Source organism: Xenopus tropicalis, chromosome 1, assembly GCF_000004195.4.
Source record: "Xenopus tropicalis strain Nigerian chromosome 1, UCB_Xtro_10.0, whole genome shotgun sequence".
Taxonomy (NCBI): domain Eukaryota; kingdom Metazoa; phylum Chordata; class Amphibia; order Anura; family Pipidae; genus Xenopus; species Xenopus tropicalis.
Genome location: NC_030677.2, coordinates 18699559 through 18726332, shown reverse-complemented (window position 1 = coordinate 18726332; position 26774 = coordinate 18699559). Strand labels below are relative to the sequence as shown.

Here is a 26774-nt window from a genome sequence, read left to right as displayed (position 1 = left end):
TCTCTATGTCTGAACATTTTATATCAACTGTAACACATGATACGGTAGCAAAGCCATCAGTGGATCTGCAGACACCTGTAACCTTTACATTCATTTTAATATTTATTTCAAACGTTTGAGGAGTGTTAATAACTACAATAGGCATTGAAGACTTGGCTTGGGCTATCTTCAGCTCTTCAAAACATTCGTACTTCAACAACAGACCAAGGTTCACAGACAAAGAGCCCAAATTCAAATGAATGATGAGAGTTTGCAAAGTCAATGTTGCCGGCCCACCATTAACCACAGCCCCACGGCCAATGTTGGCTGCAGACTGTGGAGGAATACTTTCATGTCCTCTTCATAATTACAGCTCATGAGGTGAGTTCCACACAAATGTTCCACTGGTTTTGTTAACATGTTGCAGTCATCCACTTGACTCTTAAGGTGGCCATACACGGGCAGATCTAGGCTGCTTATATCAGTCCTTAAGAGCAACTTGGTAGCTTATCTGGCAAGATGTCAATAGGACAGGCTTGATTTTCATGGTCCTCGCTCCAGCTTGTCCTATTTTTATTCCTAGCCCTAGGGTCAAACAATTGCATTAGCATGATATCGCTCACCCAAGGTAGGCATATTGGGAAGAAGATTTTCTCGTTGCTCGGGCAAATCTTACCGTGTATGGGCACCTTTAGTGCAGTTTTAGCTGCGGAAGCCTTAGTTTAGGATCCTACCTCGCCATTTCTTCTTGTCTCTCTCATGCAAACCAGTTGCACTGGGACTGCTGGTTAGGATGGATCATCATGCCTTACATTAACACAGCAATGTTTCCTGGTACAACAGAGAATGGTTATTAAAAGTAGGCGGTGGGCACCTAGTGAATCAGAGGAGATTTTGTGATCTGGGATCTCTTTTGCTCTTTCTTTAAACTGTATGAACATACAAACATACACACTAAATACATCTGCAACCTGCAAGATTTCCAAATACAAATGGCAAAACATCATTTCAGAATATTACCTACAGTGTAACAGCACCACCTAATGTTCCAATACCATAATGCAGTTATTCCAGGAGCAGAAAATACAAGCATTTTTGGGGCACATTTATCAAGGGCATTTTCCAGTTTGTTTTTATTGCATCTCTGTGTTACAGAGAATAAATCAATTCAGTCTGCTGTATGGCTCCTCTTGGGTTAAGTTGTAAGTATATCTAACTGATTTTTTAGCGGACAGTTTCTTTTTACCTTGACTTTGAATTAAAGAAGAGAGTTTTTTGGTGCCCTTTTCCAGATGTTTCCATAGAAGTAATAAGGGTGTCAGGAGTTACAATGGACAGAACTTTTATTCATTAGTTATCCAACAACCACATCCGTTAGTCTAAGAAGCACAAATATCCCTCTTTTCCAGGTTCCCACTATATCCCAGACATTTATAATAACAGCCCCTCCTGATGTTCCTTTGCCCATTTTCCTTTTCCGGTACCTTGCTCGGGGGATTCTCTCTCACCCTCTATTTATGGCTCTTGGACCTTCTCCTGGGATTATAGTCAGGACCAAGGAGGAAGCTTTAGTTTAAGCCAATAGGTAGTCCAATATGTAGTATCCAAAGGGTTAAAGACTATCTAAGACAGATTCTAGGCACGGGCCAATTCAGGCAGCAAACAGGAGTCAGAATCAGGCAAGAGGGCCGGGAACCTGAAGATCAATCAAGAAAAGTAATTAGCCCTATATTTGGCCATTGATGCCTCAGTGTCTATTTATTTGTAATTTTCATGCCCAACGTGATGATGTCAACTGGCAGCCATGGCACCACCTAACCGGAGCACTCCTGACATCTCCTCAGACAGGGCCGCCATCGGGACCTGTCATTGGTGGTCAGCGGGTAATCCGGTTGGTCGTGCCCCATGCAATGTGCATACCCATGGGGCGCAACCTTATAAAAGGGCCTGTCTCCTTTGCATGTAGACTGAAATGAAGAGGCTTCGTCCAAGGAGGATCTTGTCGCTCCTGGCGCAAAAATTAAAAATAGACAGACACCGGGAGTGGGTCTGCTACACTTCTGAATCCAACCTTAGGATGTGTGATTCCTTCTGGTTGTTCAGGGTCAGATTGAGCCCCGGCACTCATGGGCCCCCTACGACCCCGGCCCATTTCCCTGCCTGGCAGGGGGGTGCATGCAGTGATTCTGGAGATTGCTGGGGGGCACTTAAATTTGCTGCCCCAGTCAGAAACATTCTTTTTATCTGACTAAAAAGATCATAACCTGCCACTTTAGTCCTTTTATATTCTCTGGACTTTGCCTGCTGCTTCTAAAGGAGATTTCACATTGCCCCCTAGTGGCCTGAACTGGAAATTACACTCAAACTTTAAAAAGGCAGTAAAGCCCCTTTTCAACACCAGCGCAAAGGATAGGGCTTTTTTTTACTATTATTTAATCACAATAAAATCTATGGGTTTTGTTACTTCTTGAGCTAAACAGGACAAACAGGAAAACGAAGCCACTCCATGTTTGGTCCTTGCGAGGTAGATAATTAGATTCCCTGTGTGCGGATAATCCCCCTGAATAATGGGTCTCTGTTTATCTGTGCACTAGCAATCTAATTATCAGTCCCACTGGACTGTACCAACACCTGTACTGATAGATAAGGGAAAAGGGACTGTATCAGAATAATATAAAATAAAAATAGGATACAACAGGATTACAACAGGATCCTTGTACCTCAGGGGTAGTTGAACTATAACACTGAAATTGTAAAGAAAAAAACCCTGCCATAGACAATACTGGGAATTGCCTCTGGTAAAACACACGTAGAGACAATTATCAGTAACAGATCAACATTGTCTATTTCTGTAGCTGTGACAAGTAGCTGCTACTAGTAGCTCTGTGTGTCTTCATCCTTATAGGGTGAGCCCTGAGACCTGAAGCAATTCTGCTGCCCACAGGGCATTTTTCATAAACATATCAATTAAAGTTAATGGGGCTCTAAACTCAGCACAGTGCCACACCCACTAGGGCACAGTCTGATAATAATAATAATAGTAGTAATGCTGTTACTGACGCGTCAAAATGTGACCTTTTGTATAATGACAGCTTGAAACATTGTTTGCTCCCCAGTACCTGGCTCCCCCCTCACCGGCCCAAATAATCTCACAATAAAGTAACAGTTTGTATCCTGGGACATGTGACAGGCACACGGCTGGGACCCAGAATAAGGGTACGGAGGGGGACCCTAGCCCCTCAACCCACCTTGTGCCTTTATATGGGCACAGAACCTCTCAGTGACTTCTAATATCCTTATCATTTACAGTAGGGGGTACATTATCCCTTATAATACATGAGTGATACTCAGAGTTCCCTGTATAACTCAGCCTGCAGCCTTGTGCCTTTATATGGGCACAGAACCCCTCAGTGACTGCTAATATCCTTATCATTTACAGTAGGGGGTACATTATCCCTTATAATACATGAGTGATATTTAGAGTTCCCTGTATAACTCAGCCTGCAGCCTCGTGCCTTTATATGGGCACAGAACCCCTCAGTGACTGCTAATATCCTTATCATTTACAGTAGGGGGTACATTATCCCTTATAATACATGAGTGATACTCAGAGTTCCCTGTATAACTCAGCCTGCAGCCTTGTGCCTTTATATGGGCACAGAACCCCTCAGTGACTGCTAATATCCTTATCATTTACAGTAGGGGGTACATTATCCCTTATAATACATGAGTGATATTTAGAGTTCCCTGTATAACTCAGCCTGCAGCCTCGTGCCTTTATATGGGCACAGAACCCCTCAGTGACTGCTAATATCCTTATCATTTACAGTAGGGGGTACATTATCCCTTATAATACATGAGTGATACTCAGAGTTCCCTGTATAACTCAGCCTGCAGCCTTGTGCCTTTATATGGGCACAGAACCCCTCAGTGACTGCTAATATCCTTATCATTTACAGTAGGGGGTACATTATCCCTTATAATACATGAGTGATATTTAGAGTTCCCTGTATAACTCAGCCTGCAGCCTTGTGCCTTTATATGGGCACAGAACCCCTCAGTGACTGCTAATATCCTTATCATTTACAGTAGGGGGTACATTATCCCTTATAATACATGAGTGATATTTAGAGTTCCCTGTATAACTCAGCCTGCAGCCTTGTGCCTTTATATGGGCACAGAACCCCTCAGTGACTGCTAATATCCTTATCATTTACAGTAGGGGGTACATTATCCCTTATAATAAATCTCTGATTGCAATTTATACATATGATTAAAGCTATGATCAGGGGGCACACAGGCTCCCATATAAAGGAATACCTTGCTGTTATTATTATCACTCCCTGCAGGGCTATTGACCCCCCCGGCCATTGCATGTAGAGACCTCTCTAAAGGGTTAAATGCTCCTCCCTATCAGTACCCTGGCACAGCAGGCACAGTTGCAAGGCTCAAATTGATACAAATTATATTTGGAACCCCATGATTGTGGGGAAAGTACCCTCCCTCAGTAGCACTCCCATATATCACACAGGCTGGGGGTAAGGACTGGGCGTGGCAGGTACCCACCTACTGATCAGCCACATCCAGAGCCCAGAGAGCTGATCCCTACAGCAGCACCATGGAGTTTGATCGCTGGAAAGACTACCTGCAGCTGGGCTTACTGGTCCAGAGGATGGCACGGATATGGGGGAGGCACAGCTGGCAACCAGGTACATTGGCCACATCTTCCCCACATGGCAGGGTCCCACCTGGAGCTCCCAGAGCCCACACACTAATTAGTCTGAAATGACATTAATCTTGCACAAAACTAGCCTTGGGCATCTATGGGACCTGTTATCCAGAATGCTCAGGCCTGGGGTTTTCTGGATAAGGGATCTGAAATTTGAATAGGCAGTCTGCTAAAAATCATTTAACCATTAAATAAACCCAATAGGACTGTTTTGCCCCCAATAAGGGGTAATTATATCTTAGTTGGGATCAAGTACAGGTACTGTTTTATTATTACAGAGAAAAGGGAATCATTTAACCATTAAATAAACCCAATAGGGCTGTTCTGCCCCCAATAAGGGGTAATTATATCTTAGTTGGGATCAAGTACAGGTACTGTTTTATTATTACAGAGAAAAGGGAATCATTTAACCATTAAATAAACCCAATAGGACTGTTCTGCCCCCAATAAGGGGTAATTATATCTTAGTTGGGATCAAGTACAGGTACTGTTTTATTATTACAGAGAAAAGGGAATCATTTAACCATTAAATAAACCCAATAGGGCTGTTCTGCCCCCAATAAGGGGTAATTATATCTTAGTTGGGATCAAGTACAGGTACTGTTTTATTATTACAGAGAAAAGGGAATCATTTAACCATGAAATAAACCCAATAGGGCTGTTCTGCCCCCAATAAGGGGTAATTATATCTTAGTTGGGATCAAGTACAGGTACTGTTTTATTATTACAGAGAAAAGGGAATCATTTAACCATTAAATAAACCCAATAGGACTGTTCTGCCCCCAATAAGGGGTAATTATATCTTAGTTGGGATCAAGTACAGGTACTGTTTTATTATTACAGAGAAAAGGGAATCATTTAACCATTAAATAAACCCAATAGGGCTGTTCTGCCCCCAATAAGGGGTAATTATATCTTAGTTGGGATCAAGTACAGGTACTGTTTTATTATTACAGAGAAAAGGGAATCATTTAACCATTAAATAAACCCAATAGGACTGTTCTGCCCCCAATAAGGGGTAATTATATCTTAGTTGGGATCAAGTACAGGTACTGTTTTATTATTACAGAGAAAAGGGAATCATTTAACCATTAAATAAACCCAATAGGACTGTTCTGCCCCCAATAAGGGGTAATTATATCTTAGTTGGGATCAAGTACAGGTACTGTTTTATTATTACAGAGAAAAGGGAATCATTTAACCATTAAATAAACCCAATAGGGCTGTTCTGCCCCAATAAGGGGTAATTATATCTTAGTTGGGATCAAGTACAGGTACTGTTTTATTATTACAGAGAAAAGGGAATCATTTAACCATTAAATAAACCCAATAGGGCTGTTCTGTCCCCAATAAGGGGTAATTATATCTTAGTTGGGATCAAGTACAGGTACTGTTTTATTATTACAGAGAAAAGGGAATCATTTAACCATTAAATAAACCCAATAGGACTGTTCTGCCCCCAATAAGGGGTAATTATATCTTAGTTGGGATCAAGTACAGGTACTGTTTTATTATTACAGAGAAAAGGGAATCATTTAACCATTAAATAAACCCAATAGGGCTGTTCTGCCCCAATAAGGGGTAATTATATCTTAGTTGGGATCAAGTACAGGTACTGTTTTATTATTACAGAGAAAAGGGAATCATTTAACCATTAAATAAACCCAATAGGACTGTTCTGCCCCCAATAAGGGGTAATTATATCTTAGTTGGGATCAAGTACAGGTACTGTTTTATTATTACAGAGAAAAGGGAATCATTTAACCATTAAATAAACCCAATAGGGCTGTTCTGCCCCCAATAAGGGGTAATTATATCTTAGTTGGGGGCAGAACAGTCCTATTGGGTTTATTTCAACAGCCAATCAGATTTTACGTATTGACTTTTAACATGGAAATCCAACCTATTGCCATTCTCACAGTATTAACTCCGGAGTTCCCAAACTTTTTACACTTGGTCACTAGGGGACTGCAGTTTACGTTTTGAAAAAGTGGGCGTGGCCAACAACAGCCAATCAGATTTCACATATAGACTTCATATGTTGAAATTTAAACTGCTGCCATTTATTAAATATTAATACTAAGATCCCCAAACTTTCCAAACTTTGCAGAGCTAGTCACCTGGTAACTGAGGTTCAGAGTTAGAAAAAGTGGGTGGATCCACCAACAGCCAATCAGACTTCCCCTTTTGATTTTTTTGGTTTAAAATGCTGCCTTTCTCACACTATTTATGTCAGGTTTCCCAAACTTTGCAAAGTCAGTCACTGGCTGACTACATATTCAGGGTTAGAACAACTGGGCGGAGCCACCAACAGCCAATCCATTTCCACCCATTAAATTTCATTGGTTTATCTTTAAACTGATGCTATTATTTCAGTATTAATTCCAGGGTTGTTAAACTTTCCAGAGTTACTTACTGGGTATTTGCCATTCAAAGTTAGAAAAAAGTGGGTGGAGCCAACAACAGCCAATCACATTTCACTTTTAGTGGTGTAAAATGCTGTCAGTCCCACAGTTTGTATGCCTCAAACTTTGAAGTTGGTCACTTGGGGACTGCAGTAGGAAATGTGGGTTGGGCCACTAACAGCCAATCAGATTTCATCCATTGAATTTTATTGGTTTAAATTTAAAATGCTGCCAGTCTCACACTATTTATGCCAGGGTGCCCACTGTTTGTAAATAAACATGGGCAGTATTGCCCCCACAGCTAGGAGGTAGGACCTATATACCAAAGCCAATCAAAATTAGCCCTTACCTATAAGACCATGTGACTTCTTCCTCACCACTGTTATTTTTTGTCCTACTGAACAGGAGGTAGGATCTCCCTCCTCACCATTTTGTGATTTCACTGTTTTGATTTTTCTTTTGTTTTTGTCATTTTATTTATTTATTTTTTACCTCTGTGTATACATAGAGGGATGATTCCCAGGAAATGGAGACGATTTTACCTGATGCCCCAATAAGTAAAGTAATCAAACTTTCACCTATTGGGAAGAAATGCAGGTGTGGGCATACCCATGGTCCTAGCCTTGTGCTAAAATAGCCCCCTGTGATCAATTCAGTCTCCTTTTTCCTATGGTGTTTTGAGCCTTTGAAGACTGATATCAGACTAAAGGGCCATGGGTATGGATATGGGCTAGTGATAACTAAGCCTGAATCTGGTGAGTATGAATCTTCAGTCCCCACTGTGTGTTTGAAATGCTCAGTGCACTGAGAAGCCTGCATACTAACGAGCTAATTATGTCCCTCAGCTGAAGGCTGTCTGGGTTCTTGTGGGAGTTGCCATGCTGCTGACTACTCACTGCTATCTGGTAAGGTGTAAGTGCTTCTTTAGGGCACTTTGCTATTAATATCTTTAGTGTTTTTACTGTAAGCCTGAGTCCTCTGTGCAGACACAGCACGTATGGGTGCAGGTATGGGTGCTCATTTACACCAGGTGCTCCCAAGACTATTCTAGGAGTTGCACTGCTGTAGCAGTATGGTATCTCCTTTTCTTACAGGGAGTCTGCACCTTATAACCAACCTTTCCCCACGGTTCTGACTGGAGTTTGCATTTTGCCTACAAGCCAATTTTATCCTGTAAGGTGTTGTATGCTTCTAGGCCTCCTTGCTATTGCGGTTTCATATCGTTAGCCTTTCTATGTGAGTCTACCATGCGGACTCTGCAGGTATGGGAGCTCATTATTACACCAGGTGTGCCCAGACTGGCTGGGAGTTGCACTGCTGTAGCAGTATGGTATCTCCTTTTCTCACAGGGAGTCTGCACCTGGGTTCTGACTGGAGTTTGCCTTTACCTACAAGCCAGTGTTATCTTGTTAGGTGCTTGTATGCTTCTTGGGCTCCTTGTTATTGCTATTTCATATATGTAGAATTCCTTGTGAGTCAAATCTACTGTGCAGTCACAGCAGGTATAGCAGCTCTTATTTCATCAGGGGCTTCCTGGTTTAACTGGGGTTTCTGTTGTGGCAGTGTTGAACCTTTTTCCTGCTTATATTATTTCTGCAGGCCCTGGTTTGGTCTTTGGCTTAAAAGGCAGTTTTTTCCTACAGGTATGAACAGAGTTGTAGTTCAACAACTCCTTTTTCTTTCTGGTGTGTTTACAGGTATTTATTTCTGTGTTTGCTAGCGTGATAGGAGCCAACATTGGTAAATGTTTGATTGCTATATGGCCTTTGGTCAGCTTGGCCACTGGTCTTGGTCCCTGTAAGCCAGTTTTTTGCTATGTCTCTGGCTTGCATGGATGATGTTCCTTGTTTTGGGCTTTGCCTTGTGTGCCTGTTGACCCTGACTATGGTTTTTGGCTTGCTTAGCCATTGGTTCTGTCTATGGCCTTTACCTCACTTGGCTGCAGTTCCTGCTTATGGCCTCTGGCTCATCTGTCTACTGCCTCTGACCCCTGGCATCAGTCTTTTTGCTATAGCCTTGGCTTGCTTGGCTGCTGGTCCTTGTCATGGACTTTGCCTTGTGTGCCTGTTGGCCCTGATTATGGTCTTTGGCCTGCTTGGCCGTTGGTTCTGTCTATGGCCTTTACCTCACTTGGCTGCAGTTCCTGCTTATGGCCTCTGGCTCATCTGTCTACTGCCTCTGACCCCTGGCATCAGTCTTTTTGCTATAGCCTTGGCTTGCTTGGCTGCTGGTCCTTGTCATGGACTTTGCCTTGTGTGCCTGTTGGCCCTGATTATGGTCTTTGGCCTGCTTGGCCGTTGGTTCTGTCTATGGCCTTTGCCTCACTTGGCTGCAGTTCCTGCTTATGGCCTCTGGCTCATCTGTCTACTGCCTCTGATGCCTGGCATCAGACTTTTTGCTATAGCCTTGGCTTGCTTGGCTGCTGGTCCTTGTCATGGACTTTGCCTTGTGTGCCTGTTGGCCCTGGTTATGGTCTTTGGCTTGCTTGGCTGTTGGTTCTGTTTATGGCTTTTGCCTCCCTTGGATGCAGTTCCTGGTTATGGCCTTTGGCTTGCTTTGCTACTGCCTCTCACCCCTGGCAGCAGAATTTTTGCTATAGGCTTGCCTGCTGGTTCCTTGTTTTGGACTCTGGCTTGCTTGTCTGCTGGTCCTTGTTGGCTTGAGTGGCCACTGGTCCTTGGTTTGGCCGTTTTCTTTGCTTGGTTGCTGGCCCTGGTTCTGGCCTTGACTCACTTGGCTGCTACCTCAGCTCTGGCTTTTAGCTCACTTGGCCGCTGGTTCTGGTTCTGCCTTCTTGTTTGCTTGCCCATTTTTCCCACTTCTGTCCTTTGGCTTACTCGGCAGTGGGATCTGATTTTGGCCTTTGGCTGGCTTGCCCATTGGTTCCAGTTTTGACCTTTGGCTCGCTTGGCCATTAGTTTTGGACTTTAACTTGCTTGTCCATTTGGTTTTGGCCTTTAGCTCTGGTTTCAGCATTTTGGCTCAGGTTTTGACCTTTAGCTTGCTTGGCCATTGGCTCCAGTTTTGACCTTTTGGCTCACTTGCCCATTGGTTTTGGCCTTTGGCTCATGTGACCATTGGCCTGGTTCTGGCTTTTGGCTTGCTTGGCTGTTGGCTCTGGTTCTGGCCTTTGGCTTGCTTGGAGATTGACTTCAGTTTTGGCCTTGGTCTCTGGTTTGACCCTTAGCTTGCTTGGCCATTGGCTCCAGTTTTGACCTTTTGGCTCGCTTGCCCATTGGTTTTGGCCTTTGGCTCATGTGACCATTGGCCTGGTTCTGGCTTTTGGCTTGCTTGGCTGTTGGCTCTGGTTCTGGCCTTTGGCTTGCTTGGAGATTGACTTCAGTTTTGGCCTTTGGTCCTGGTTTGTGGCTCATTTGACCCCGGTTTTAGCCTTGGTTTGCTTTGCAACTAGCCCTGTTTTCTGTCCTTTGGCTCTCAGGGAGACTGGCCCTAGTTATGAACTTAGGCTCATAGGATGCTGGCAATTGTACATGAGGCTGCCAGTTTTGTTGTGGTTCTTGGCGCAGGTGGCTGCTGGCCTTGGCTTTAGTCCTTGGCGTATATGGATGCCAGTCATGCTGTGGTCCTTGGTGCAGGCATGTGGTTGTCTGCCTTTGATATGGTCTTTGGTTCATGTCATGGTGGGCCTTGGCGCTTGTGGCTGTCTACCTTAGCTGCTTTCTTGGCATGTGTGGGTGCTTGTTTTTCACCTTGTATTCCACTCCTGTCCCCAAACTAGCCACTGCTAGTAAGGTTTCTTTGCAGTTACAGTATCTAAACAGTGCATCAGTGGTTGCAGGTTTTAAGTTCTCTTGAGAGTCATGTATTGCAAGCACAGCGCTAGCTTATTGCTATTGCTTGTGTGCTAGCTGTCTTTCACTCTGGCATGTCCACTGGTTGTTGGCAGGGTGTTTGGTTTGTCCACTGGTTGTTTAGCATGCATAGTATATGGCTCTTCTCTGATTTTCATGCAGGATGGTTATCTGGTGCATTGAGTATAGGCTGGCTGTGCACCAGTCGTTCCATGCATGTTTTCCAGTTGATTCCAGTCATGTTAAGCTGGTTAGCTGATCTTCCATCTGCAGGTTGTGTACAGTTCCTAAACCTGGCCCTAACATTGCTGGTTAGGTAGCCTCTCAAAGTTGGTAGCTACAGTGAGTGGTAGGAAGTTGGGTTTCAGCCTGTCATGCTCTGTTACAGGCTGGAGTCCCTAGCTTGTTTGTGCCATACAGGGCCGGATTTAACTTCACGGCGCCCCAAGGCCGCCCCCACCCCCGCCCCCCACGAGTGCGCATGCGCAATCGCACATTTAAACTCCCATACGGAGCAGTGGTGTGAGGTCCCGACTGCTCCGTATGGGAGCCAAATTTAAAAATTCTGTTGCGGCGGGGCGGCATGCCGCCCCTAAACTTGTGCCGCCCTAGGCCCGGGCCTTTCCACAAATCCGGGCCTGGTGCCATAGGGGGCTTGATGGCTAGTGTGCCCTTTCACTGTTGGTCAGTTTCACTTGTAGGTTGCTTCAGATCTGTGCTTGGATTATCTTTTGCTGGTTGTTGAGTTTGACGGCGGTCAACACCAATTTAAGCTGATACCGGTGTGCTTTGGAGCTAGATGCTTGTGGATTGCAATTTTTTTTTTTCTAGGGCCCCAGGTTAGTGCTAAGGTTCGGGGGCATAGAGGCAGCTCTAGTGGATAATGCATCAGAGTTGTGGTTAACTGGCCTGTTGCTGCGGGGCTGGTAACACCAGCGAGCTGCCCAGTGCCAGAGTTATGATTGTGACCATTTTCTTCTTGTTGGCAGAGGATCCTCCCGAGCCGGGCTTGGATGTTTATGGCAACCGTAGTGTGGAAAATCCCTCTGGTCCCTGAGAGGATTCTTGTAGCCGGGAATGGTCAGTGTTTTCTTCTGATGCTTGATATTTGTTTTTAGTATCCGTTGATATTATTCCCACCCCTTATTGTTTAGGGGCATGGCTTGGTAGATCCCATGCGTACTGACATGGAAGGGATGAAGAAGAAAATGAGAATTTCACTTACCTCTTATCGTAAATTCCATTTCTTCAAGTCCCGACATGTCAGTACGGGGTTTCCCATCCCAATTATTTGCTTCTTGTATTGCTTGGCAAATGTATAACAGTGGTGAGCAGGAAGTCACATGGTCTTATGGGTAAGGATTAAATTTGATTGGCTTTGGTATATAGGTCCTACCTCCTAGCTGGGGGGGGCAATACTGCCCAGGCGTACTGACATGTCGGGACTTGAAGAAATGGAATTTACGATAAGTAAAAATTGTGAATATTGTGAATAAGTGAAATTCTCATTATTGCTGCCATTCAGACACTATTAAGACCAGGGTCCCCAAACTTTGCACAGTGGTTTTTACTATATAACTGTGGTCCAAGGTTAGAAAAAGTGGATGGAGCCAACAGCCAATCAAATTTCATTCAGTGACTTTTTTCAACCCAACATGAAGTTTGTTCTCAAACCTCCCTTTCTAGTTACTTAAAATTTCTAAGCAGGCCCTCTCCTATTTATATTCCTGCCTCTCATTCAATCCACTGCCTGGTTGCTAGGGTAAATAAGAGCCTAGCAACCATGTAGCTGCTGAAAAACCAAATTAGAGAGCTGCTGGATAAATAACTAATAAAAAAAAACATAAAAAATGAAGACCATGTCTTAGCATATCAGTGTCTATATCATACTGAAGGTTAATTTAAAGGTGAGCTGTTTTATTCAAATATTTTTATAGAGCCTGCATTGTTTTAAGGGTATAGTTCTCCTTTAATAAACTTATGGGTTTATGTAATAAAAGGCACTAGGGGTATGTTTATCATGCTGTGTAAAAAAGTGGAGTGAAGCATTACCGGTAATGTTGCCCAGGGCAACCAATCAGCAATTCGATTTCAACAAATCAAAGCATCTGATTGGCTGCTATGAGCAACATCACTGGTGATAATGTTTTACTCCACTTTCTACCCAGCATAATAAATATACCCCTAAGTTTGTAACCCATAGCAACCAGTCAGCAGGAAGCATTTACTGGCCGCCTGTTCAAAAGACAAATGTTTTGGTTGCTCCTGGGCAAACTTTTATAATATACAGTATTATATATCGGGGAAGGTGTTTTAAATATAAAAGGTGCAGGGTTGGACTGGGGGGTGCAGGGCCCACCGGGGCTCCCACAGGTGCCCCCGCTGGCCGCGTTCCCTAACTCTCCCCCCCCCGCAGGGCCTCCCAGCCGACGTCGTCCCCTAAGCGGGCGTAAATTGAACCCATCAGGGGAGGAACGGTCAGGCAGAAGGAGTGCCGGCAAGGGTTGGGTCTGGTCCAATCTTGCAAGGGTGTGTATAATTATAGGTAAAGTTGCATATAACCTTATATATGGGCAGCACACATGGGGGAGAGAGGTAATTCGGGCATGGGGCCAGTGGGGGGGACATGCAGGCAATAGGGGGGCTAGGGGTAGGCAAAGAAGGTACATGCCTAGCACCCCCCACCACTGTTGTACCCTAGTCACTTACCTCTTCTGCCTACCCCTAGTTCCGGCCCTGCCTACGGGGGTTTCGCCTTTTTAATGAGGTTGCTGTTTGTTTGCTTATTTCACAGCTAAGGACACCCTGAATGTTTGGTATTTATATATACACCTCTGATAAATGAAAAGCTCAGAACTGATGTGTGTTTAATGAATGCTTTTTACACTGCAGATGAAGAGGATGCCAGCCTGCCAGCCAAGGAGGTGCCAAATGAGACTGGAAATGCCACTCCCCAACCACTTTTACCCAGAAAGCTCATTTACGTTCCTATGCTTTACTGCCCAACAGCGGGGGACACCAGTTTACTCAATCATAAGATGGACAATGGGATGGGGAACTATACCCCTAAACAACTTGCACCCCGAAACCCCTTTCTCATCCCTGCAACTAATATTCCAGTTGAGATGGACAACACCTTGCAGATCCAACAGCTGGCAGCTGAGATGGGGCAGTACCTCCCTATACCCCAGTTGGCTGGAAGCCTTAACAACCACCCTGCTCGTGAGAGCCAAGCTGAAAAGGGCATCAGCCTCCCAGTACAGGAAAGGGCAAATGAGACTGGGACTTCCATACCACCTTCAGCCAGTAGCCACTTTTCTAATGCCAGTCCACATGGAGAGGACAGCAATGGAGGTGACAACCCAGACCTGCAGTGCGGGGTTTGCCCCGAAGAGCAAAATGCAACTGGGAAGTTCTGCAAATTCTGCAAGCACAACGGGGAGTCCAGCAGAGTGTACAGCACCCACACTTTGAGGAATTCCAACGGCATTATCATCTGCCCCGTCCTTCGAAAATACACTTGCCCCTTGTGTGGGGCAACGGGGGCCCTCTCCCACACCCGCAAGTATTGTCCCTTCAATGATGACAAAAGCTGCCTTTACAACAAGAGCGGGCGCAACTCTGCCGGTCACCTAGTGAGGCGCTAGTTTAAAGGAAAAATTTAAAATTACCCTTATTACCTTGTGTTCGGATGTTGATTAACCACAACCCATTTATATTGTTCGTTAGCAGAGAGAGTTATCCTATGGTGGGATATTCAGGATAGTGGGATGGGGGGCACAAGCAATATCTAACCTGGTACTCATTATTCTTCTTCTTGCCTCTTGCCCACCACGAGGTTCCAGGCGACCCCACTGTTACCCCACCGATACAGTCTGTATATCCTTCTGTTCCACCTTTTATTTCTACTTATTGTCTTTACATTAAAGGTTAATTTGTGTGAGTGTATGCATTGCTAATTACAAATGTCAGTTCTAATGGACTTACCCACAGGTGCAGTATTAATGGTGCAACAATGATGGTATGTAGCTTGGCACTTCTACCCTCGGTGCATTTCATTCATTTGAATCAGGAGGGGCAGCACAGAGCATTGGGAGAGGGCAAGATGGGCGAGTTTGTTGGTGGGATTGCTGACAGATACAAATATGGGTCCAGGCTGACTCTGTTGGGCCCCCTCAGAGAGAGGGCCCCGGTGCCAGAGATGTAAGGGAGGGGTGGGTGAGCCCTAAGTACTGGGCCATGGGAGAGCAGTTTGGGCAACTGAGTGTTCAGGCCCAGACTGGCAATCAGGGCAAATGGAAGACAGTCACTATTTTTTGGGCCTGTGAAGGCTGAGCTTATCTGTTATATGTTATGTAACCTGTGCCTTTTCTCCTTTTTTCAATGTGATGTCACTTCCAGCAGAGCATATGACATCACTTCTGCAAAATGATGGGGGGGGGGGGGGGGGGGGTTAGGTCTGGGTGCCTAGGGTGCCACCGGACCTAAATACAGCCCTGGTGCTGATCTCTGATAAAGTCTCCAAATGAGGCAGTTTAGTGTTGCACCAATGGGGTGCTTTTCATGTAAGCTACAGTGCCTTTGGGCTACTAAGGGCCGCCCCCTGGGATCATAGGATTTACAGGGCACACATACATGCTAGGCCCCATCAGCCAATGAATGGGCAGAGTTCTGCCTTTTACTACTTCCTGTTACAGTTAGAGCTCCATTACTTCCTGTCAGCTGATCTCTGAGGGAGCACACAGCCCATAACTAAATGGCGGCTCAAGGGAAAGGATGTAATGGGCAATATTTACTGATATATATATTCCAGTTTGGGGAGATTCTTTAATAGGTCACTTAATATAATATAAACTATCTGTTGGTTACGTATTCATTCTAGGGGTATAGTTTCCCTTTAAGCAGCGTATTACAGCAGGTATTACAAATTTACCGGCAGCCAGGGCCAGAACTAGGGGGTAGGAAGGTACCTGCCTAGGGCGCAACTGTAGGCGCTAGGTATGTACCATGTCTGCCTACTGTGGTCCGGGAACACTTACCCCCGGCTGTAGCTTGGCACCGCACTCCCCCTCCACCCAGAACGTCATTGCACATACACGTGCCAACATACATACACACACATGGGGGTGGGAAGGGGGCGAGGAGATATTGCTTGTATATCTGACTGCCAATCAGCTTAGTCTGGAACTCGCAGGCACAGGGGCCACATTCCATGTTAGTGACAGATGTACATGTTCCTCTAGGGCAGCGGGAAACAGGGCGACACTGGGAGTCACATCGCTATCGAGCAGCCCAGGGGCCCCGCTATCTGCCTTATCTACAATCTGATAATGGTTTTGCTGCCAGTGGGTGATATCTGGGAGACACTGCCATCTGGGTTCATTTATGAGAAACGACACATGAAAGGCGATAAAGCTCGGGAGCAGCTGCGCCGCATCAGGATCCATTTCCTGCCCCTAATGGGGAAACGCTCAAACTAATAAAGCAAAACGTCACGGATTACACCATTTCAGCCTAAATATTCAATTACATCCCGTCTAATTGTGCCAAACCGTCAGTCATTTAGTGGGAGATTTGGGTGGCAACTGAAGCCGGCAGGTCTTCTGCAGTCAGAGACATATTTATACGGCCAAGTATACAAGATAAAGCTAAATATGTATTGACAACTAACTAATATGAAAGGGGTCTCTGAAAACCCCAAAGAAGAACATGGAAGGGGGACACTTACACTGTGGATGGACCATAGCAAATTGTATATAGGATTTTGCATGTCGTGGTATGGACGGATTGGGGCGGATCGGGGAGGAGTATGGGAGGATCAGGGTTGAGGTATGGGATGATCAGGAAGGAGTATGGGGGGATCTGAGCCGGGGTATGGGCGGATTGGGGAGGAGTATGGGATGATCATAGTCGGGGTATGGGCGGATTGGGGAGGAGTATGGGCTGATCATAGTCGGGGTATGGGCGGATTGGGAAGGCGTATGGGCGGACTGGGGCAGAGTATGGGCGGATCATAGTTAGGGTATGGGTGGATCAGGAAGGAGTATGGGAGGATCAGAGTTGGGGTATGGGCGGATCGGGGAGGAGTATAGGCTGATCATAGTCGGGGTATGGGCGGATCGGGGAGGAGTATAGGCTGATCATAGTCGAGGTATGGGCGGATCGGGGAGGAGTATGGGCTGATCATAGTCAGGGTATGGGCGGATCGGGGAGGAGTATGGGCTGATCATAGTCGGGGTATGGGCGGATCTGGGAGGAGTATAGGCTGATCATAGTCGGGGTATGGGCGGATCGGGGAGGAGTATGGGCTGATCATAGTCAGGGTATGGGCGGATCGGGGAGGAGTATAGGCTGATCATAGTCGGGGTATGGGCGGATCGGGGAGGAGTATGGGCTGATCATAGTCGGGGTATGGGCGGATCGGGGAGGAGTATGGGCTGATCATAGTCGGGGTATGGGCGGATCGGGGAGGAGTATGGGCTGATCATAGTCGGAGTATGGGCGGATCGGGGAGGAGTATGGGCTGATCATAGTCGGGGTATGGGCGGATCGGGGAGGAGTATGGGCTGATCATAGTCGGGGTATGGGCGGATCGGGGAGGAGTATGGGCTGATCATAGTCGGGGTATGGGCGGATCGGGGAGGAGTATAGGCTGATCATAGTCGGGGTATGGGCGGATCGGGGAGGAGTATGGGCTGATCATAGTACAACTAACTAATATAAAAGGGGTCTCTGAAAACCCCAAAGAAGAACATGGAAGGGGGACACTTACACTATGGATGGACCATAGCAAATTGTATATAGGATTTTGCATGTCGTGGTATGGGCAGATTGGGGCGGATCGGGGAGGAGTATGGGAGGATCATAGTTAGGGTATGGGATGATCAGGAAGTAGTATGGGGGGGGGATCAGGGTTGGGGTATGGGATGATCAAGAAGGAGTATGGGGGGATCAGAGCCGGGGTATGGGCGGATCGGGGAGGAGTATGGGATGATCATAGTCGGAGTATGGGCGGATTGGGAAGGAGTATGGGGGGACTGGGGCAGAGTATGGGCGGATCATAGTTAGGGTATGGGTGGATCAGGAAGGAGTATGGGAGGATCAGAGTTGGGGTATGGGATGATCAGGAAGGAGTATGGGGGGATCTGAGCCGGGGTATGGGCGGATTGGGGAGGAGTATGGGATGATCATAGTCGGGGTATGGACGGATTGGGAAGGCGTATGGGCGGACTGGGGCAGAGTATGGGCGGATCATAGTTAGGGTATGGGTGGATCAGGAAGGAGTATGGGAGGATCAGAGTTGGGGTATGGGCGGATTGGGGAGGAGTATAGGCTGATCATAGTCGGGGTATGGGCGGATCGGGGAGGAGTATAGGCTGATCATAGTCGGGGTATGGGCGGATCGGGGAGGAGTATAGGCTGATCATAGTCGAGGTATGGGCGGATCGGGGAGGAGTATGGGCTGATCATAGTCAGGGTATGGGCGGATCGGGGAGGAGTATGGGCTGATCATAGTCGGGGTATGGGCGGATCTGGGAGGAGTATAGGCTGATCATAGTCGGGGTATGGGCGGATCGGGGAGGAGTATGGGCTGATCATAGTCAGGGTATGGGCGGATCGGGGAGGAGTATAGGCTGATCATAGTCGGGGTATGGGCGGATCGGGGAGGAGTATGGGCTGATCATAGTCAGGGTATGGGCGGATCGGGGAGGAGTATGGGCTGATCATAGTCGGGGTATGGGCGGATCGGGGAGGAGTATGGGCTGATCATAGTCGGGGTATGGGCGGATCGGGGAGGAGTATGGGCTGATCATAGTCAGGGTATGGGCGGATCGGGGAGGAGTATGGGCTGATCATAGTCGGGGTATGGGCGGATCGGGGAGGAGTATGGGCTGATCATAGTCGGGGTATGGGCGGATCGGGGAGGAGTATGGGCTGATCATAGTCGGGGTATGGGCGGATCGGGGAGGAGTATAGGCTGATCATAGTCGGGGTATGGGCGGATCGGGGAGGAGTATGGGCTAATCATAGTACAACTAACTAATATAAAAGGGGTCTCTGAAAACCCCAAAGAAGAACATGGAAGGGGGACACTTACACTATGGATGGACCATAGCAAATTGTATATAGGATTTTGCATGTCGTGGTATGGGCAGATTGGGGCGGATCGGGGAGGAGTATGGGAGGATCATAGTTAGGGTATGGGATGATCAGGAAGTAGTATGGGGGGGGGATCAGGGTTGGGGTATGGGATGATCAAGAAGGAGTATGGGGGGATCAGAGCCGGGGTATGGGCGGATCGGGGAGGAGTATGGGATGATCATAGTCGGAGTATGGGCGGATTGGGAAGGAGTATGGGGGGACTGGGGCAGAGTATGGGCGGATCATAGTTAGGGTATGGGTGGATCAGGAAGGAGTATGGGAGGATCATAGTCGGGGTATGGGCGGATCGGGGAGGAGTATAGGCTGATCATAGTCGGGGTATGGGCGGATCGGGGAGGAGTATGGGCTGATCATAGTCGGGGTATGGGCGGATCGGGGAGGAGTATAGGCTGATCATAGTCGGGGTATGGGCGGATTGGGAAGGAGTATGGGCTGATCATAGTCGGGGTATGGGCGGATCGGAAGGAGTATGGGCTGATCATAGTCGGGGTATGGGCGGATCGGGGAGGAGTATGGGCGGATCATAGTCGGGGTATGGGCGGATCGGGGAGGAGTATGGGCTGATCATAGTCGGGGTATGGGCAGATCGGGGAGGAGTATAGGCTGATCATAGTCGGGGTATGGGCGGATCGGAAGGAGTATGGGCTGATCATAGTCGGGGTATGGGCGGATCGGAAGGAGTATGGGCTGATCATAGTCGGGGTATGGGCGGATCGGGGAGGAGTATGGGCTGATCATAGTCGGGGTATGGGCGGATCGGGGAGGAGTATAGGCTGATCATAGTCGGGGTATGGGCGGATCGGGGAGGAGTATGGGCTGATCATAGTCGGGGTATGGGCGGATTGGGAAGGAGTATGGGCTGATCATAGTCGGGGTATGGGCGGATCGGAAGGAGTATGGGCTGATCATAGTCGGGGTATGGGCGGATCGGGGAGGAGTATGGGCGGATCATAGTCGGGGTATGGGCGGATCGGGGAGGAGTATGGGCTGATCATAGTCGGGGTATGGGCAGATCGGGGAGGAGTATAGGCTGATCATAGTCGGGGTATGGGCGGATCGGGGAGGAGTATAGGCTGATCATAGTCGGGGTATGGGCGGATCGGGGAGGAGTATGGGCTGATCATAGTCGGGGTATGGGCGGATCGGGGAGGAGTATAGGCTGATCATAGTCGGGGTATGGGCGGATCGGGGAGGAGTATGGGCTGATCATAGTCGGGGTATGGGCGGATCGGGGAGGAGTATAGGCTGATCATAGTCGGGGTATGGGCGGATTGGGAAGGAGTATGGGCGGACTGGGGCAGAGTATGGGCAGATCATAGTCGGGGTATGGGTGGATCAGGAAGGAGTATGGGGGGGATCAGAGTCAGGGTATAGGTGGATCGGGGAGAGCAGTTCTGAGTGCAAATAAGTGAGAATCTCAGGGGGAAAACCTTAAGAAGTGGAGGATTACAAAAATACCAGCAAAATTTGCAATTCCGGCACCAGCCCTAGGTGGTAATTTTCTGGCTCGGCAGGTGAATTAGTAGCCAGGTGGCAACCTTAAATGGAATGTAGCACTCACAGCAGGTGGCCCTAGCATTCTGATGGATCATCCACCTGGGACCTCCCCCAAATATTCCCTTGGTGCAGTGTATGGCTACTCCGCTAACTAGCCTTGGCCACCTGGAACACCGGAGAGCCAATTTATATGCGATATGTCGCTGTACCTCCCCTTCCCTCACAACTGAACACATTTCTGCACAATTTACTATCTGCCATTAAGGTTTAAAAAAACATGAGCCCACACCAGTGTAAATAGAGATCCTACCTTTCCATTCACGGCAGGTAGGCTCCATATCCCTTAGTGTCTATGGCATGGGGCCCCAAACGGCACAGCAATGGTCTACAGAATGGGAGATGAACCTAAAAGTCTGATACCTCAGGGTGTACAGTCATTTAACCATATACAGTATGTATGCTTAACAGATCAGGTGGTAGGGGCTGTTGGGGAGAGGAGAACACGGGGCAGTCACTGGGGGGCATTAGGGGAATAGGTTGTACAGCTGTAGGGGTCCTGTTATTGTTGGGGCCTGACACATATATATTTGATATGGCTGCTATGTCAGAAATGGCCCTATTACTCCTGCCCTGGGCCCCAGAGGCAAAATTATGATCCTGATTGAACCCTGGAAGAGTTTCCCCTGGACCCATAGTGTATTTGTTTGTATTTCCCTTATCCTACTGGAGGAGGTCAAAGGCAATGGCCCCCTTAAATTCCAGAACTGGGTCCAATAAGTGCTTATTCCTGCCCTATAGTACAGTACAGATATGAGATCAGTTATCCGGAAATCCGTTATCCAGAAAGCTCCGAATTACGGGATGCCTGTCTCTTATAGACTCCATTTTAATCAAATAATTCTCTGTAATAATAAAACAGTACCTGTACTTGATCCCAACTAAGATATAATTACCCCTTATTGGGGCAGAACAGCCCTATTGGGTTTATTTCATGGTTAAATGATTCCCTTTTCTCTGTAATAATAAAACAGTACCTGTACTTGATCCCAACTAAGATATAATTACCCCTTATTGGGGCAGAACAGCCCTATTGGGTTTATTTCATGGTTAAATGATTCCCTTTTCTCTGTAATAATAAAACAGTACCTGTACTTGATCCCAACTAAGATATAATTACCCCTTATTGGGGGCAGAACAGCCCTATTGGGTTTATTTCATGGTTAAATGATTCCCTTTTCTCTGTAATAATAAAACAGTACCTGTACTTGATCCCAACTAAGATATAATTACCCCTTATTGGGGCAGAACCGGCCTATTGGGTTTATTTAATGGTTACATGATTCCCTTTTCTCTGTAATAATAAAACAGTACCTGTACTTGATCCCAACTAAGATATAATTACCCCTTATTGGGGGGCAGAACAGCCCTATTGGGTTTATTTCATGGTTAAATGATTCCCTTTTCTCTGTAATAATAAAACAGTACCTGTACTTGATCCCAACTAAGATATAATTACCCCTTATTGGGGGCAGAACAGCCCTATTGGGTTTATTTAATGGTTAAATGATTCCCTTTTCTCTGTAATAATAAAACAGTACCTGTACTTGATCCCAACTAAGATAAAATTAATCCTTTTTGTATGCAAAACAATCCTATTGGGTTTATTAATGTTTTACTTGTTTTTTAGAAGACTTAAGGTATGCAGATCCAAAATACGGAAAGACCCCTTATCCAGAATACCCTTGGTCCAGAGCATTCTGGATAACAGGTCCTATACCTGTACCTTTCAGTTATTTAGCTTCTGCACTTCCCTTAGGTGGCCACAGGATGGCACACTCTCCCTCATAACTTTCATTAGCCACTGTAAATGCACATACTGTATATGTCTCAATATTAATAATGTAAATGTATAAATAATATTACTTATTAAATGCCCTCTAACTGTCTAGGGCAGGCAAGTCCCTTCATTAACCTTGTAAGTGCCAGTGCCGTAGATTTTTTACGGTTGATTTTAGACTAACATTTGGTAGCGTAAACTAAAACCTGGAAGCGTTAAAATTGGATACATATTAAATGCACATTTTGAATGGTTAAGTGATGAATTCAGTTATCAGGGCTGCCCAGAAGCCGGTGTAGCGTTTATTATAGTATTTATTAATATATGCCTGGGTGATTAAGGGTGAAGACACACAGAGCTACTAGTAGCAGCTACTTTTTCACAGCTACTAAACACCAGATAATAATGAGAATTGCCTCTGCTAAAACCCACGTAGAGACAATTATTAGTAAATGATCAGCATTGTCTATTTTAGTAACCACGACAGGTAGCTGCTTCTAGTAGCTCCGTGTGTCTTCACCCTAAAGGTGAGTGCAACTTTAAAATTGTCAGGGCCAAGGCTAAAATGCAATCTGTGGGCCCTATTCAGGTAGAACTGTCTGCACCTGTGTAGTAAATGAGCTTTAGTAAGTGCTGCTGCCATATGGCAGTGACAGTCTTTCACCGCCTGCATTAGTTCATGTGGCCACAGGGTGGTGCTCTCTCATAATTTACTGCAAATCAGAAGCTGAAAAAAGACACACTTTCACCACGTTCAACCATAATGCCTATATATAACCTGCCTAACTGCTAGTTGATCCAGAGGATCAATTAGCAGTTAGGCAGGTTATATATAGGCATTATGGTTGAACGTGATGGACGCACGCCTTTTTATATATATATATATATATATATATATATATATATATATATATAAACTGGGTGTCTGTATATATTCTATTCCCTGCTGGTTTTGACTCCTTAAACCATGTGGCAAGCAGCTAATTACATAGTTACATAGGGTTGAAAAAAGACCAGAGTCCATCAAGTTCAACCCATCCAAGTAAACCCAGCACACCTAACCCACACCTACCAATCTATACACTCACATACATAAACTATATATACAACCACTAATTAACAGAACTGACCCCCAGTTACGCTGTCAGACCCAGAGATGAGAAAGGGATAAACCATCAATCAATTGGAAATGTGCAAGGAATGTGTTGGGATGTTACATGTTTTCATCAGGCAAAAAAAACCTGTTTTTAGGTGGAGTTGCCCTTTATGCCCTGATGGGCGTGTAACCCTTTATTGGCACTAATTTCCAGGTCCACACTGGAGTGCTGGACAATTAACCACGCAATATGTATAGGTAGTAACTTGTAATACATTAACGATAGAAATATTTAAGCAATTCAATGAGAACAGTGAAATGACAGTTTTAACATAACACAAAGTATTTGGAAATAAAATGGCGGATCCCCACAGTTAAAATGTCCACTGTCACTTTAAGACCGTTGAGTGTGCACACTATGGGTCTGCGCAGGTTATAGGGGTGCCACCTTAAGCGGGGTAGTGATGTCACAGGGTGGGCCACCAACAGCTATGACACAGTGATCACCGATAGGCCAATTGCCACGTCAATCTTTGAGTATCCTGCCCGTTTTGCCAAATTGGGAAAGCCGGGCGGCAGTTTTGACCCGGACAGCCCTACAGAAAACAGGGTTGTTCGGGTCAATACCAGACAGGTGGTAACTCTAGCAGGTTAACTACTTGTATGAAGGTGTGAGCAGAGTTATGTGTTGCAATCATGATCTGACTGGGCCATCAGGAAAAATCCCGGTGGGCCCCCGGCGGCTCAGACCGACCCTTGCTGGTGCTCCCCCTGCCCGACCGTTCCTGCCCTGACGCATTAAGCTTATGCATGCTCAGGGAAGGGCATCGGGTGGGGGACCCTGCGGGAGGTTAGGGGGTCCCAGCTGGGGATGGGGGGGGGGGGGGGAAGGGGGGTTAGGGGACATGGCTAGTGGGGGCACCTGCAGGGCCCCTGGGGTGGGAGCCCCGGTGGGCCCTGTACCCCCCAGTCTGACCCTGGTAGCAACACCAGATTGTAGCCCCCGGGGAGGGTAAATGCAGGGTCTCACCAACTCCCGGTGCCAGCGAGAGAGGAATAAATCCTGTGGAACAGAGCCGGGCAGGGCAGCAGTCTGGCAGCTTTAATCCTCGCCTTGAGATGCTGGAGAAAGGCTTCCTGGGACCCTGAGGATCCACTGCAGCACAGAGGCTGCTGGGTAATCCCAAATCCAGATCCAGTGTACATGCTGGCCTGAGGTCCTACAGGGATTCCTCCCCTAGCAACAGCTCAGGCCGGCTGCACTAGTCCCAATCACTATGATGGCTGAATGGGAAGGGTTAACTCCCTGGGCTCTGACTATGGGGCTCCCTATATGGGTATAAGCACTACAGGTGGAACCCTAGCCCCCTACCTGTACAGAGCACCCCCCCCCCCGTATCACTGCGCAGGATCCCTGCTTTACTTCTACTCCTCTTCCTGGGAAATATCTGCCTCCCTTTTTGGCTCCAAAACCTCTTTCAGGAGGGTCACAAGGTCAGAAGCAAATCCCTCCTGCTGATTGGGCCAGGCTGTGACTGGGAAGTGTCCCTTTGCAGGACAGTCAGCGGCCATGTTTTTGGTTGTCCCAGATTTAAAGTCACGGGGTTGTGTATTCAGGGAAAAGGGTAAGTAACATTTCCCTATGGGCGTATTTATTAACACTGGAGACAAATATCACTGGTGATGTTGCCCATAGCAACCAACCCACAATTAGATTTGTACAAGACAAAAGCAAGGATTTGACCTGTGATGTTTGTCCTCAGTATTAATTAGGGGAATTTTTATTATGGTGCGTAAGACAACATCACCGGCGATGTTGCCCATAGCAACCAATTAGATATTTTGTTTCGTTTTCTAACTTGTAGGTGACCGTTCAAATCGATTGGTTGCTATGGGCAACATCACCAGTAATGTTGGCCTACACACTATAGTAAATATGCCCCTCAGTGCTTAGTGCTCCTTGTGCTTAGTTTAGCACCCCTTAGTGCCCCAGCTGTTGTACCTAGTCCTATGCGAACCCCTGTGGTATTTTGCTTACACCTTATTTATATATGCAGCTTGATGACATTTTGCTCTTCTTAGCACTTTTGCAATTTACATTAATTTTCTGTTATTAGTGGGATCTGATCCAGTCTGGGGCCGCTAACATAAGGCTTTCAGCTCAACAGCTCTCTCTGTGTTAACCCTAGGGTTTCTGGCTAGAGAACTGTTGAGCCAAAAGCCCAGTGTTAGCAGTCTAAAACTGCTAATAGCTTTTAGCTTTTTTCTCTGTAATAATAAAACAGTAACTGTAGTTGATCCCAACTAAGGTATAATTACCCCTTATTGGGGGCAGGACAGCCCTATTGGGTTTATTTAATGGTTAAATGATTCCCTTTTCTCTGTAATAATAAAACAGTACCTGTACTTGATCCCAACTAAGATATAATTACCCCTTATTGGGGGCAGAACAGCCCTATTGGGTTTATTTAATGGTTAAATGATTCCCTTTTCTCTGTAATAATAAAACAGTACCTGTACTTGATCCCAACTAAGATATAATTACCCCTTATTGGGGCAGAACAGCCCTATTGGGTTTATTTAATGGTTAAATGATTCCCTTTTCTCTGTAATAATAAAACAGTACCTGTACTTGATCCCAACTAAGATATAATTACCCCTTATTGGGGGCAGACCAGCCCTATTGGGTTTATTTAATGGTTAAATGATTCTGTTTTCTCTGTAATAATAAAACAGTAACTGTAGTTGATTCCAACTAAGATATAATTACCCCTTATTGGGGGCAGGACAGCCCTATTGGGTTTATTTAATGGTTAAATGATTCCCTTTTCTCTGTAATAATAAAACAGTACCTGTACTTGATCCCAACTAAGATATAATTACCCCTTATTGGGGGCAGAACAGCCCTATTGGGTTTATTTAATGGTTAAATGATTCCCTTTTCTCTGTAATAATAAAACAGTACCTGTACTTGATCCCAACTAAGATATAATTACCCCTTATTGGGGGCAGAACAGCCCTATTGGGTTTATTTAATGGTTAAATGATTCCCTTTTCTCTGTAATAATAAAACAGTACCTGTACTTGATCCCAACTAAGATATAATTACCCCTTATTGGGGCAGAACAGCCCTATTGGGTTTATTTCAGGGTTAAATGATTCCCTTTTCTCTGTAATAATAAAACAGTACCTGTACTTGATCCCAACTAAGATATAATTACCCCTTATTGGGGGCAGAACAGTCCTATTGGGTTTA

General features: G+C 46.1%; 1 protein-coding gene and 1 long non-coding RNA gene across 4 annotated transcripts; one reads left to right on the top strand and one right to left on the bottom strand.

Annotated features, from left to right (window-relative positions):
- Positions 1-83: 83 nt before the first annotated feature.
- LOC116408432 lies at positions 84-24903 on the bottom strand. The gene is made up of 2 exons (XR_004220922.1): positions 24549-24903; positions 84-810 (listed from the first exon to the last, which is right to left on the bottom strand). It is a non-coding gene; the product is annotated as an uncharacterized LOC116408432 (long non-coding RNA).
- On the top strand, positions 4528-14869 carry LOC101733112 (protein nanos). Of its 3 annotated transcripts, none has more exons than XM_031895297.1 (2): positions 4528-4688; positions 13818-14869. In XM_031895297.1, exons 1-2 carry the CDS (start codon positions 4598-4600, stop codon positions 14570-14572), a joined length of 846 nt encoding a protein of 281 aa, XP_031751157.1. In that variant the 5' UTR covers positions 4528-4597; the 3' UTR covers positions 14573-14869. The 3 variants fall into 3 exon arrangements, with proteins under 3 accessions (XP_031751157.1, XP_031751159.1, XP_031751158.1); XM_031895299.1 differs by lacking the exon at positions 4528-4688 and adding an exon at positions 8077-8120; XM_031895298.1 differs by lacking the exon at positions 4528-4688 and adding an exon at positions 11929-12005.
- Positions 24904-26774: the final 1871 nt, after the last annotated feature.

Coding starts and splice junctions, on each gene's coding strand:
- LOC101733112 (XM_031895297.1), top strand. CDS start 4,598: ATGGAGTTTGATCGCTGGAAAGACTACCTGCAGCTGGGCTTACTGGTC. Junction 4,689..13,817: donor GAGGCACAGCTGGCAACCAG/GTACATTGGCCA, acceptor TTTACACTGCAG/ATGAAGAGGATGCCAGCCTG.